This window comes from Triturus cristatus, chromosome 1_1, assembly GCF_964204655.1.
Source record: "Triturus cristatus chromosome 1_1, aTriCri1.1, whole genome shotgun sequence".
In the NCBI taxonomy this organism is placed as follows: Eukaryota; Metazoa; Chordata; class Amphibia; order Caudata; family Salamandridae; genus Triturus; species Triturus cristatus.
In genome coordinates this window covers 225,050,771-225,063,487 of record NC_140579.1, presented here as the reverse complement: position 1 = coordinate 225,063,487, position 12,717 = coordinate 225,050,771, and the positions used below count along the sequence as shown (strand labels likewise).

Genomic DNA, 12,717 nt, shown 5'->3' with positions numbered 1-12,717 from the left:
TAAACAGTTAAAAGGTCCCAAAGGCGAGACCTATTGGCTATGCCAATGCTTGTTCTTTCATGGGATGTCTTTTTTTCTACCGGGGTCAAGTAAATAAACAAATAAAATGACAAGGTGCATGGCTACTGCTTGTATCTCCAAGTCCCATTCTTACCGTTGTGGCATCCATTGACTCATTTGACAGTATCTCTTTCTGGCACATGTCGCTTTATGGATTACTGGGTCTTATCCGATTATCCCACTCCCCCTCTTTGGTTTATGGGCACACAACATACCATCGCCCCTGTGGTTAAGCTTGTTAGTCCTTATTATAACTATAATTTGAAGGTCTCTTTTACATACTGCTTCCCATAACATGATAACCGTACCTTGGAGGTCATCACAGAGAAATAAAAACACTTCCCACATAGGCACAAACGAAAAACTGCACTGCCCAACCACACACCCTACACGTTGGAGGTTGCTATTTGTGTGGGTTAGTGCTTTAGAGCCCCCTTAAATGTAGTAGGAGCTAAACAATGCTGCAACACAATAGTTATCATTCTTGGCCCTGGCTCCTTTGCCTGCAGTATCTGTAAGACTTTCAGTATACAGTTCTTTGTAGCTCGGCTTGTAATGTTTAAGTCGGTTATATAGAGTCATTTGTGATACGCTGTATACTGGGGTTATAACCATACAGTCCTTTATTAGATTTTATTTGTTTTTGTGGTTGTATTGATTGATAACTTTTTTTTTTCTAACTTTATTTACCATTTTCATGTTGATACACAACAAGCAATTGGTTACTCACAGTAGCCATACAAAACGAGCATTGGCATAACCAATAGGTGTCTCCTTTGGGACCTTATAAGTGTTTAGTTATTCAGCACAATATCCTTGGTGCAACAACATCAACTGTTGCATGGCTAAACACTTATAAGGTCCCAAAGGCGAAACCTATTGGCTATGCCAATGCTTGTTTTTGTAACTGTGTTTTTGTCTTCCTTTTTCGGATAGAAATATTCAACCTAACTGTGATGAGATGTGGCCTAACGGCAGGTCACTTTGAACCTGAGGGACAAGGCTCAAGTTCCAGTCTTGGTTCAACAGTGAATGATTCTGGGAAAATCACTTAATCTTCATGTACATGACAAAGTGTGATGTAATCGGGCACCATATAAGACTGCAAAAGTTATTCAGATCACAATGACTACGATTTGTCCCTGCACAGTGATCCCCATATTATTGTAGCCTTCTACATTATGTAGCTTTTTTTTGTTTTATAACTGAGTCCTAATTGGACCACAGCTGAGAGAACTGAGCAATTATTTCAGGTTACACAGATACACGATTCGGCAGCAGCGCTGGCTCTCGCATAACATCCATGAAGAAGATTTTTAAGGCACCACCACTGCTTTCTATAAAGATTAATGCCCTACCCTATACTGTCTTGGTAGGGTGAATACTCCTTTTTTCTTCTGGTGGTAAACAAAATTGTGCAGGTAGCAAAGAGCACTGATTATGGTAGCTGCACTCGCAACACAATTGGAGGGAATATGGTTTGTAACCTTCTGGTCACATATCGTGGAGCCTCTAGGTATAGGGAGTTCCCGTAGTCAAAGTGTGAAAGTACTGAAGCCTGTACAACAATCCTTCTATAGAGAAGGGAGAGCAGATCTATAATTCTGCTGAGTGTTCTAAGAAGACCATAGCAGCTGGCAAGCAAGTTACCTTGCTTGTTTTTCCATTGTGAGAGATTTGTCTAGCCACACCCTCAAGCTTTTTATGGGGGTTTTTGGGCTGGTGCTGTACCTAGAAAGTCAGGCCATCCTAGCACTGTCTGGAAATTTCGGGTTGTTGCCCGGCAACATGAACTCGTCTTGTTCCCATTGAGCTTGAGATAGCGGCCAGCCATCCGTTTAGTTACTTTTTCTAAACAATGGCTAAATTGTTGAGATTGTGGACCTGAGAGGGTGAAAAACAGCTGTGTGTTGTCTGCGTAGGAAACAACTTACAGCCTGAATTAAAGATCAATCTTTACCATTTTATGCATGTAAAGATCGAAAGGCATGGGACCCTATTCTGCTTTAATAAGATGAGACACCCAACCCAAGGGTTAGGGACAGTGCTACAGAAAGGCTATTGCTGGAACTGCCTTATGACTCCACCGCAAATAACCTCAAGATGGTGCCATATGCCACAAATGTTTACTTCTTATTGTTGCTACAAAAAAAGAATGGTTCTGGTTAAAAGGAGGAGTTCTGGGGAGAGATGTGAGCAGCATCTTCCCGATTATGTATCTGAAAGAACCAATTCAACTACTTTGCATCTTCAGAATAGAAGGAAAGTGTTAGAGCCCCCGGTACACACAGGCACAGCTGGGTACCCGCTGCCCCTCGAGTGTAAGTTACAATTTTGAGAATTATCTTGGACACACACTCCCTTGTGTCCTGAACTGCTAACGCAGCTACGAAATCGTGAACAATCAATTTACAGAAAAGCATTAATGCTCTGCTAAAGACTTTTTCTATGTCATGTGTGCGCCTAAGGAGGTTGAGGTTGTGCGGCTGGAGCTTCCACTTGATTCCTATAAAGAGAGTAGAAACTGTGCACCTTTGTCTGAGCGTTTCATTCAAGCAAGAGTAAGTCATTTGTTGTAAAGTCAGCAAAGACACCCAGAGTTTGTTTGTGATGAGTTTATTGATAATTATGGATGAAAGGATGTTGTCAATGTTGTTGGTGACAGAGTTTGAGTCACTCCCCCGTGTGCCTCATACAGTTATTTTGACGTTTCTCTTGTGGTAGAATGTGCGTGTTCCCAAGTAATTGAAAGTTACTGTCTGTGGACATTAAGGTCTTTGATTGAGGCAGCCGTTTGTCTTGTCTGTTGCTACAATGACCACCCCGTAACCCAGGTTTTGCTCTGCCTGCCCCAGGATCGGTGCTACGGAGAAAGGCTCCATAACAATGGCCCTGAGTGCGGAGATGCAGCCGGGCCACTCCTCCCACCCCACATTTGCCAAAGTATTGTGAGAAATAGCTCTTCACAAGGAGAAGCTATAATGTAGATTTTCCTAGTAATTTATGACGGAAAGTCTTAATTTTAATAAAGACACGGGGGCGAGTATTATGCTTTTCTTATCTTGCATTTTATTCAATAGCAGCCAAGATAAAATAAAAACTACAGTTCCCAGAAGGCCAAGAGAGCAAAAGGCCAATGGGGAAACTTGGAATCCAGGAACTCAACCAGAAATGGGCAGAACTGAGTATAATGCTTGTCCTGACTGCGAACAGCCCTCTTTTCTTTGGCGAGCGGACTGGATATTATCCATAAACAAAGGAAAAATTGAGAGAATCACACCAACGGCTAGAGTCCAAATAGAAAACTCTCGACAAAAGTCCAAGAACGTCATCCTCGGAATTGGAACTGGGATCGAAGAACCAGGAATGCAGACTGAAGCTGGACGGTGCAGATCAGAAACCCTGAGCGAACTGTGTCCCCGGTCAGGAAGCTGCTGGTGGAAGAGCTGCAGCCGCTAAGGGAGGGAAAAAATAACACATAAAAATTAAGACTTTCCGTCATAAATTACTAGGAAAATCGACATTTTATGACCAGACCGGAGGCTCCTATTATGCTTGTTCAAAGCATATCGACAACTAAAGAAGCAGCAGTAATAACAGGTTTACAGTAAAGCATACAAAACACTTTGTCATTGGACCAATCAGCCGATCACAGAATGTCCTCCAATCTGGAGCCTGCCCAAAAGTCTTTGGAGGCCATGGCTCCCCTGGCAGAGTGGGCACCGAAGATAGAAACATCAATACCAGCAAGGGACATAACCCAACAGGCAAGGGTGGCAGAGGAAACCGGCTTGTGAGGTTTGCAAAATGAAATGAGAAGATGGGAATGGGAGGACGTTCATACACCTTGAGGCATTGACCTACACACAATTTAGGTTGAGAAGGTAAATAAGGGTAAAAAACAGAATTCAAGTTAGTTTTTGTACATTTGTTGATGTGAAACATCACCCCAGATGGGGTAAATTGCCGAGAGGAAACATCCATATCCTTAACCAAGCACAATAGCATAGTAAGTTTGGCAGAAAGCATCTTCAGAGAAAGAGCAGTATTATCTGGCCAATCGGAAAAAAGTTTGAGAACTAGATTCACATTCCATAACTTAGAGTACCTTGGTGACGGAGGCTTGGAAAACTTTACTCCCCGAAGGAGCCGACAAACCAGAGGATGTTTACCCACTGGCTTGCCGCCCACCGTATTGTGATTGAGGGAGATTGCTGATCTGTAAAGGTTAACTGTTCTGTAAGACTTACCTGAACTGGCTTCAGACGCCAGAAAATTGTCAACGTAAGTCAAATTTGCTGAAAAGGGATCGACATGTTTTCCCACACACCAGCTTGTCCATAAAGACCAAGCTGATTTGTAAGCTTTTGTTGTGCCTGGAGCCCAGGCTCTGCTAATAAAGAGAGAAGCTTCCTGTGAAATGCAGTGGTCAAGGAGGTTAGGCCCGGGATCTTCCACGCGGACAGGGTCAGATTGTTGTCCAAAATGAGACTGTGAGGACGACCCAAAGGATCCATCAAAAGATTGTTGTAAGAAGGAAGAAGAACAGGAAAGTCCACTGCCATCTCCAGCAGAGACGGGAACCAAATATGAGATTGCCAGAACGGAACAACTATCACCAGAGAGGCTTATTGGCGTCTGGACTGAGCAAGGACTCTGTTTATCATGATGAAAGGGGGAAAGGCGTAGTTGAGATGAAGAGACCAATCCCGGAGGAAAGCGTCTGTGGCAAGAGCCAGCAGATCTGGGCGCCAACTGAAGAAGAGAGGAAGCTGGGAATTGAGACGAGAGGCAAAGAGATCGATTTGCAAAGGGCCCCATTTTTGGGACAGAGATTGAAAGACGGATGAAAGAAGCTTCCAATCGCCGGAGTCCCGTAGGTAATGAGAGTGCCAATCTGCGATGGAATTGAGATTGCCTGGAAGATATTCGGCTCTGACTGAAATCTTGTTGAGAAGGCAAAATTCCCAAAGACTCTTTGGCAACTCCGCAAGAGGCTTGGATTTTGTGACCATGTACTGCCAGTCGAGATTGACCCACATCGGGCGCCCCAACGGGACAGGTTGCATCTGATTCTAATACAAGATTTGGGGCTGAGGCAAAGATTGTCCTGTCGTTCCACGCATCTAAATGGTCTATCCACCATTGGAGCTTTAAACGAGAATCTGTGTCTAAGGAAATCAGATCTGAATAAGCTAGGCCTTGACGCAGGTGGCGAGTTTTTAGGCACTGGAGCGCTCGATACTGCAGAGGTCCTGGAAAGATTGCTTGTATGGAGGCAGACAAAAGACCTACAATTCTGGCCAGAGATCTAAGAGAAATCGAGGAGCTCCGAAGCACTTGGGAAATTTCCGATTTTATGGCTGACACCTTTGTTTGAGGCAGATGAAGCGAAGCTGTTGAAGAATCTACCAGAAAACCGGGGAACTCTTATCTGTTGGGAAGGAATGAGCATGGATTTTTCGGGATTTAGAAGAAAGCCCAGCTCTGAAAGATGGGACCGAGTGATGTCCAAATGAGACAAAAGGGTCTGTTTGTCCAAATTCATAATTAAAATGTCATCGAGGTAAATAAGTAACCTGACCCCAAGAGACCTGCGATAAGTCCCCACTGGTTTCATGATCTTTGTAAAGCACCATGGTGCTGACAATAGCCCGAAGGGGAGAGAGAAAAAGTGGTAAGTCACTCCTAGCCACTGAAACTGTAGAACTTTCCTGTGGGAAGGATGGATAAGAATACTAAGGTACGCGTCCTGCAAGTCTTTTCTGACCATCCAATCGTGTAAGTGGAGAGAGTCCCTGAGATGATGATGGTCTCCATTTTGAAGTGACGATAAACTACAAATTGGTTGATCCACTTGAGATACGACAGGACGCATTTTCTTGTTCTTTTTTTGTACTAGAAAGATAGAACTGAGAAACCCCGAACGGTCTAGAGGAGCGGCTTGAATAGCGTGTTTCAGCAAAAGGGACTGCACCTCGAGAGAACTGAGATTGGCCATGTCGGTGGAAAAAACGAGAGGAGGAGGGAAAACTGTTTGGAAAGGTGGAGCGTAGAAATCTATAAAATAACCATGGATAGAGCTTCGAACCCACGGATCTGCAGTTAGAGTTAGCCATTTTGGAAGCACAAGACTTAAACGACCCCCTACGGGGGGAGGCTCTGAGAGACTCACCTTGTTGGTTATTGTTGCGGAAGGTTTGTCCATGATCCCTGAAACCGCGACCTCGTTGCGGGTAGAACTGGGGTTTAAACTCCTGGTAGTTGCAATTTGAGTTGAAAGATCCTCTGGAGCCTTGATTGTGGTATGGACGGCCGGTAAAGCGACCCCTGCCTCTACCGGCCCGTCCAAAAACCCGCTGGGTAAAAACTGTCTTTAAGGATTGTTGAGCCTTATCGATGGAGGCAAAGGTAGATACAAATTTACTTAGATCCTTTACTAACGAGTCACCAAACAAAAGACCGTCGGTCTTAATACCCGAATCAAGGGTAGCCAAGTTAGCCAACTTGGGATCCAACTTTATAAGAAGGCCTTTGGGGCGCTCATGTATGATTGACGAATTGGCATTACCCAGGAGGCAAAAGGCTCTTTGGACCCATAAAGAAACATCCTCTGGGTCCAAATCTGATCCGTCCAAACGAGCAGACTCTGCCATGTCAAAAATACGAGCCAAAGGCCCTACAATTTCCAATAATTTGTCCTGACCGGTAGACCAGGCCCTATCCACCCCTTTATGAGTATCTTTTCCAAACTTTGAGAAGAAAGTTGACAAGGGTTGATCGATAGTCGGAGTAGAGGAGATATTGGAAGGAAGGGAAGGTTTGGGACATTCCCACTTGAGCCGGGATCTGGTGGATTTGTCCAAAGGCAGACAAAGCCTAGCTGAAATATAGTCACCTACATGAGATGCAGGGAACCCTTCCGTAGAGTTAGGGTGATGACTAGTAGAAGGGTCAAACATGGGAGCACCCTCCAAATCCAAAAATAGGTTGAAAAGAAAAAGAATCAGTTCTTGACTTCTTAGCAGGATCAGAACCAGCCAGCAAGGTGATATTCCAACAACGCAGATGGGAACATATATCCCCTACTATGAAAGAGCTACATTGGCTCCCCATCCTGAAAAGATGCACGTTTAAAGTTGGTTGCCTCATTTTTAAAACCTTGTAAGAAACTAACCCAAAATTTGTATCCAGACTTGTTCAGAAATATTTACCTGCACGGAGCTTACGCTCTGCTCATAAGAACCTCCTAGTCATTCCTTCCTACAAATGGAAACGAATAGGTGGCTGCAGGTTTGCAGTACTGGCCCCCTGTTTCTGGAACACTCTCCCTTTAGATATAAGAACTTGCACTGAATCTGTTAGATTCCGTAGATTACTCAAGACCTGGCTATTTACCCAAGCTTATAACTAGACTCTATTTACGACTAACACATGTGGCTCCAGAAAAGCTTCTTAAGTCCAGCGCCAAGAAACCACTCAGTATAGGAGCGCTTTATAAGAAATTTTAACATAACATAGCAGGAGGGGAAGAAGGATCATTGGCATCTAAAAGGTCAAACGCATCATCGGCGTCTCCAAGATCGTCATCCGTGTCCAAAATTTGAGAAATAACCAATTTTTGAGGTACCTCGGCATTTAATTTTGATTTACATTTACCAGCATTCTTAACATTAAACCCCTCCTTAGCAGGAGGCCTGGGAGGCACTACGTCCTCATCTTCGCGTGAGGAAATCTCACTGTGCACTCGTGACTTCATAGTCGCAGACACCTTGGAATTATTGCTGGAAGGTACAAGCTTTCTCTTTCTGCTATCCCCCGCAGAATGGGCCAAAGCTTTGGACATTAGAGATAACATAGAGTTTTCCATATCCTTAGAAAATCTCTTCATAGAGGTTTGAACAGCATTTTCCACAGAGGAATTAATAAACGTATTGAAATCATTCTTAAATGACTCCCCTTCTTCATTATGAAAATCAGACCCAGGAGAGCTGTCAACCTCCATAGCAAAAACAAAGGGAGAAGAGTGGGGAACAAAGGGTAAACCAGCAGGCTGAGAGAGAGAGCCTAATACCACCCCTTTGCGTTTGGAGGAACACAGAGAGGCCGGGTTAGCAGGGAAAACCTTTCCCAGGGGTCCGGACTCTACCAACGTGTGGACGGAGAAGCTCAGGACAAGAGACACAGCAGGCGAGGAGGCTCGACTTGAAGCCAAAAACCGTTAGGAAATAAACGGTAGGAGAAATGGCTGCGACGCAACGCGCTAATGAGCGCGCGAGCCACGGGAAACAGCGCAGCACCCGGCGGCGGGTTATCAAAAGGGATTAACTCCTATAAGCCAGCAATCAACGTTAAACAATACCAAGCAGATAAATAACAATGCGCAATAGAAATACGTCAAAACTGAGAAAGAGTATATACTTATCTTGATTGCGAGCAGCAAGAAAAGAGGGCTGTTCGCAGTCAGGACAAGCATTATACTCAGTTCTGCCCATTCATTGGTTGATGTCTTGGATTCCACGTTTCCCCATTGCCCTTTTGCTCTCTTGGCCTTCTGGGAACTGTAGTTTTCGTTTTATCTTGGCTGCTATTGAATAAAATGCAACATAAGAAAAGCATAATAGGAGCCTCCAGTCTTGTTAAAAAAAAGTATCTCTCCATTTGCCTAAACGCAGATACTGTTTAGCTGAGATGCATTTCCCTCAGTGGCCACACGAGGGCACTATGGGTCTAAGATGAAGAGGACCACTCCAGTTTCCCAATTTAGGCACCTTTAAATCGATGAACCCATTCTTGCAAATGGAAAATGTCTGTCTGCAGTAAAATAAACAATTCCTTCACCGTTTGAAGGATATGTCAAACAGGAACAGAAGATTACAACACTATTCAATTGATCATTACGTCTTGCAAGGGTATCTGCTTTCTTCACGCTTTCACCTCCTTTCCTCTGCTCAGTTCTTTTAGTATTCCACCTCTCATCCCTCCTCGTTTGCCCTACTGAACGGACTCTCTTTAATATAGTTTATGGTTCTACAGCTTTTATGTATGCACGGGGAATTATGTAGTGCCAGTCTAGCTATAACTTTAATATGGCACTACAAAAGTGACATGGTAGAGAGGTGGTTGAGAAGAGGGGGTTGATGCAGATTAGATAGAGAATTCCATTGATGCCCATTCCCCAGATGTTTAAATGTTGGTGAGGCATTGCTTGAAGATGAGGGTCTTCAGTTTCTTCCCAAAGAGCAGGAATGATGGCGCTTGCTGGATCTGAGTGGGTAGGAAGTTCTAGACCTGGGTTAGCTGGCCAGAAGAAAGCTTGAGATATTTTGCTCTCCATTCAGTATTTCTAATTTTTGTCTGCAGTGAATTTGAATTATGTTGTCCAACCAAGATCTCAATCTTCCATCTTATGTTGTATTTTTTTCCAGGCTGGAGCAGAATCCGATGCCCAATCTGTTTGGCAGCGGGCCAGAGAAGGCCACCTTTGAGCAGTTGGCTCCAGAGGTCAGGACACTGCTTCTACACCTAGCAACATAATGGTAAACTGTGGGTAACCTCTTTCTCCAGGTCCATGTGCGCAAGGCAGCATGGGGCAGGTTCAGAAATAAAATTGCTCGCTCTCCTCTGCATCACACGATACTAGACTCTATTCCCTGCAGTGTCTCGCAAACACTTCCTTAGTTTTCTTTTCCTTTCAGTGGTAGATGTGGTGTTGCGTAAATATTTGTAAGCATTCCGTGTATTGACTTCGTGATGTCACTGCTTCAGATTTCAGGAAATCATTATTTTGTTTAAAAGCATGTTGTCGGTCTCTGATGGAAAGCTAGACAAGACTAGACCACAGTTTTGTAAAAACAAGTGATGTTACTGCTGGGGTTGTATTTTGGGCCTGAAGTAAATTATTATTTGAGTACACTAGAACGCATTCGATTCACTAACATTTACTATTTGTTTTGTTGATGAGAAGCCTTCTAGACTGTCAAGTAAACAAAGCTCCTACTAAAAACACTACTCTGTAAGCAGCTCAACCAACTAGGCCATTCATATTCCTAGCAGACATCTATCTACAGTATGAATGGAAACATTAGCAAAAATGCACAGACCTTTATGTCCTAACATCACAACCCCTTTCAGAGGGCCACGGGGCAAGCAGGAGACACTGGGCCCAACTCTGGTGGTTGAGGGTTTTTACTCCTGATATCCCGGGGCCAGGCCTACTATGGGCTCTGAGCAACTGGGTCAAGTACCCCTTCAGCACTTGACTCTCAGTGATAGCATGGGTTTAGTAGTCCAAGCCTTCTCTGGAAGGAGATTGGTGTAAGGTGTACACAGGCTTACAATTCGGAATACATCCAGCAACCCTAATAAAGTTTTGTTAAGTCAAATACTTGCTTTTATGTATAAAGAAGAATTTATCTCCTAACACAGATTACAATACAACATATTGCGGGTAATTTACATAGCCTTCTAGAGGCAAGCCCACTAGCGTTACCCAGATCAGCTTTCCAGTCTCACTTTCCCGCTTATGGCTGATGGTTATTCCCTATACTCAAGTGGCGCCATCCATGCTAGGCTGTGCTAATACATTCGGGTCTTGAAAGTTTTACGGGGGCTCTGTTGCAAAGATCTGAGTTCCAACGATGGAGTGTATAAATCAGAGCAAGTTCCCAAGGGCCTGGTGGTCTTATTGTTGATCTTACTCGCGGAGTCGTGGTTTAGAGTCCCCAGGTGCACCTCGGCAGCCTGACTGATCACAGAGGAAGCTGCAGTCATGGTGGCCGACATCCTCAGCACTCCCCTGATGTGATAAGCCTCTCCTAGATTCCATGGACAGGTCTCCGATGCTCCCAGATGGGGGAGTTGAAGTAGTTGCTCTCACTTTCCACAGGTAATGGCCCGGGGCGTCTTCTTTGCTGCAGGTGGATTCAGGGATACAGCCCTCTTCTTCCTTCATGGTCCCTTCCTCCTGACACCCAAGTAGGATACCAGCAGCACACAGAGGGTGATTGGCCCTCTGACTTCACCGTGGTCCTCACCTGGCATACGCAGGCGCAGACAGCATGAAAGTGGTGGCGACCGTCTTCGGGTCTCGGAGCTGTATCGGGCAATGGCCCTCCTTCTCTCACAATGCAGAATCAACACGGTACACCTTTTTCTTCACGGTGGACCTCGCTGAGCAGCAGACTTTGGCATATGGTCCAGAAACCCAATCAGCACTTCAGTCTCGACGGACTTGAATCTCACACTCTGCTCCCAGGATCCCCACTGGACCTCACTCCCTCCAAGCAATCTTTCACCTCGCAGGGAGCACTTCTTGGGTCAGACAGAAGCTGGTGCTACAGGCTCCAAGTGAGTGTTTGGCGATGTCCCCTCATCCAGCATGGGAGACTGGGAGACCCTTACTCCCCAGTGCTGGTACTCGTGCTGAGATTTTCAACACTGTTGTGCAACTTTAGATTGACAATTTGGGAGTTGCAAGCTCCCCTTTTTATAATGTGTTTCCAGACATACTTGTGATTTAGCATCTCTAACTTTGAAGTTTGTGTTCTGGGGGTTGCCCACTCCTTTGTTGCTCTCTGGAGGAAGAGTACAGTCTATCACAACAAGACAGTCTCCAACCTTGATATGCCCAAAGGCTGGTCAAAAGCGGGACTATGGGTTTCACACCCTGATGCCAGCCTCAGTAATGTGTGCATCAAAAGGTTGCCAAAGGGCAGGACCCTCCTCATTATGATTCCCTTATCAGCTCCATTTCCTTCCTCCAGATGCTTTGGCCAGTGACCTCATTTGTAATGAAAGAGCCCCTATTAATGTGCATTGGAGAACCTTGACTTCCTTCCTCCAGCTTGTGTACTATCCATGAATCAGTCTGGGGGAAACCTCTACCTCTCCCTGCTCCTCCAGCAAGCCCTGCATTTCCCAAAATGGAACTCAGTGTCTTCCATGTGTTGTGTCCATTGCAAACATACATGCAAACTGCACAAACACATAAACATGCGACAGCCTCAAATGTACTGTACCTTTTCCTGGGCAGCAATACATCACAGTGCACTCATGCAACACTGTGCGCTATCTCCTATGTGTGGTACTAGCTCAGAGGACCACATATATCCATGCATGTAACTATGCATGCTATTTCCTGGTGCACTGTATCTTCTTAGAAGCACATGTTTATCCCAACACGCACGCAACCACACATGCCATTTCCTGATACACTGCAGCTTCCCACAGGCACACGTACATCCCAGGGCTCCACCCAATCCAAAGCAGGCCAACGGTGAGTTGCAGAACTTTACCAGAGTTGCCCAGGAGACACCACTCCCATGAGACCGGTTAAAAGGACTGTCCATTCTACTGATTACTAAAAATTATGCTGCCACCACTGCACTGGTGTGAAGGAAGTAGCCTTCTGCCAATTGGAGGTAGTATTTTGGGTGCCCCTCCTGGTATAAAAAGACTGCAGTTCATGATGCAGGCCTAGGTCCTAGCACACATGCATGATCCGTGACCAAAAATCGTTACCAAGGATCCAGATATCACCGCAGCTGGGGCACTCAGGGCAGGGATAAATGTCCATCATCAGGTGAGGGACTTTTCCGTCCAAACATCGAATTTCTCATAAATCCGAAAGATATGTATTACAATACCAATATATTC

General features: G+C 44.9%; 2 protein-coding genes across 6 annotated transcripts in view; both read left to right on the top strand.

Moving 5' to 3' along the window:
* The window catches only part of LOC146870028 (N-fatty-acyl-amino acid synthase/hydrolase PM20D1-like), a 54,446-nt gene extending 51,434 nt beyond the window's left edge, over positions 1-3,012 (top strand). The window contains exon 5 of the mRNA XM_085640899.1: positions 2,916-3,012. Within this exon, the coding sequence (XP_085497025.1) occupies positions 2,916-3,012 (97 nt within the window). The remainder of the gene's footprint in view (positions 1-2,915) is intronic.
* LOC146870027 (N-fatty-acyl-amino acid synthase/hydrolase PM20D1.2-like) overlaps positions 1-12,717 on the top strand; it is a 716,209-nt gene that overhangs the window by 28,097 nt on the left and 675,395 nt on the right. For 3 of the 5 annotated variants that reach the window (XM_085625082.1, XM_085624934.1, XM_085625153.1), the window contains exon 2: positions 9,489-9,599. The gene's annotated coding sequence lies outside the window, so the exon portion shown is untranslated. The remainder of the gene's footprint in view (positions 1-9,488; positions 9,600-12,717) is intronic. The other 2 variants (XM_085625007.1, XM_085624853.1) reach the window with 1 other exon arrangement.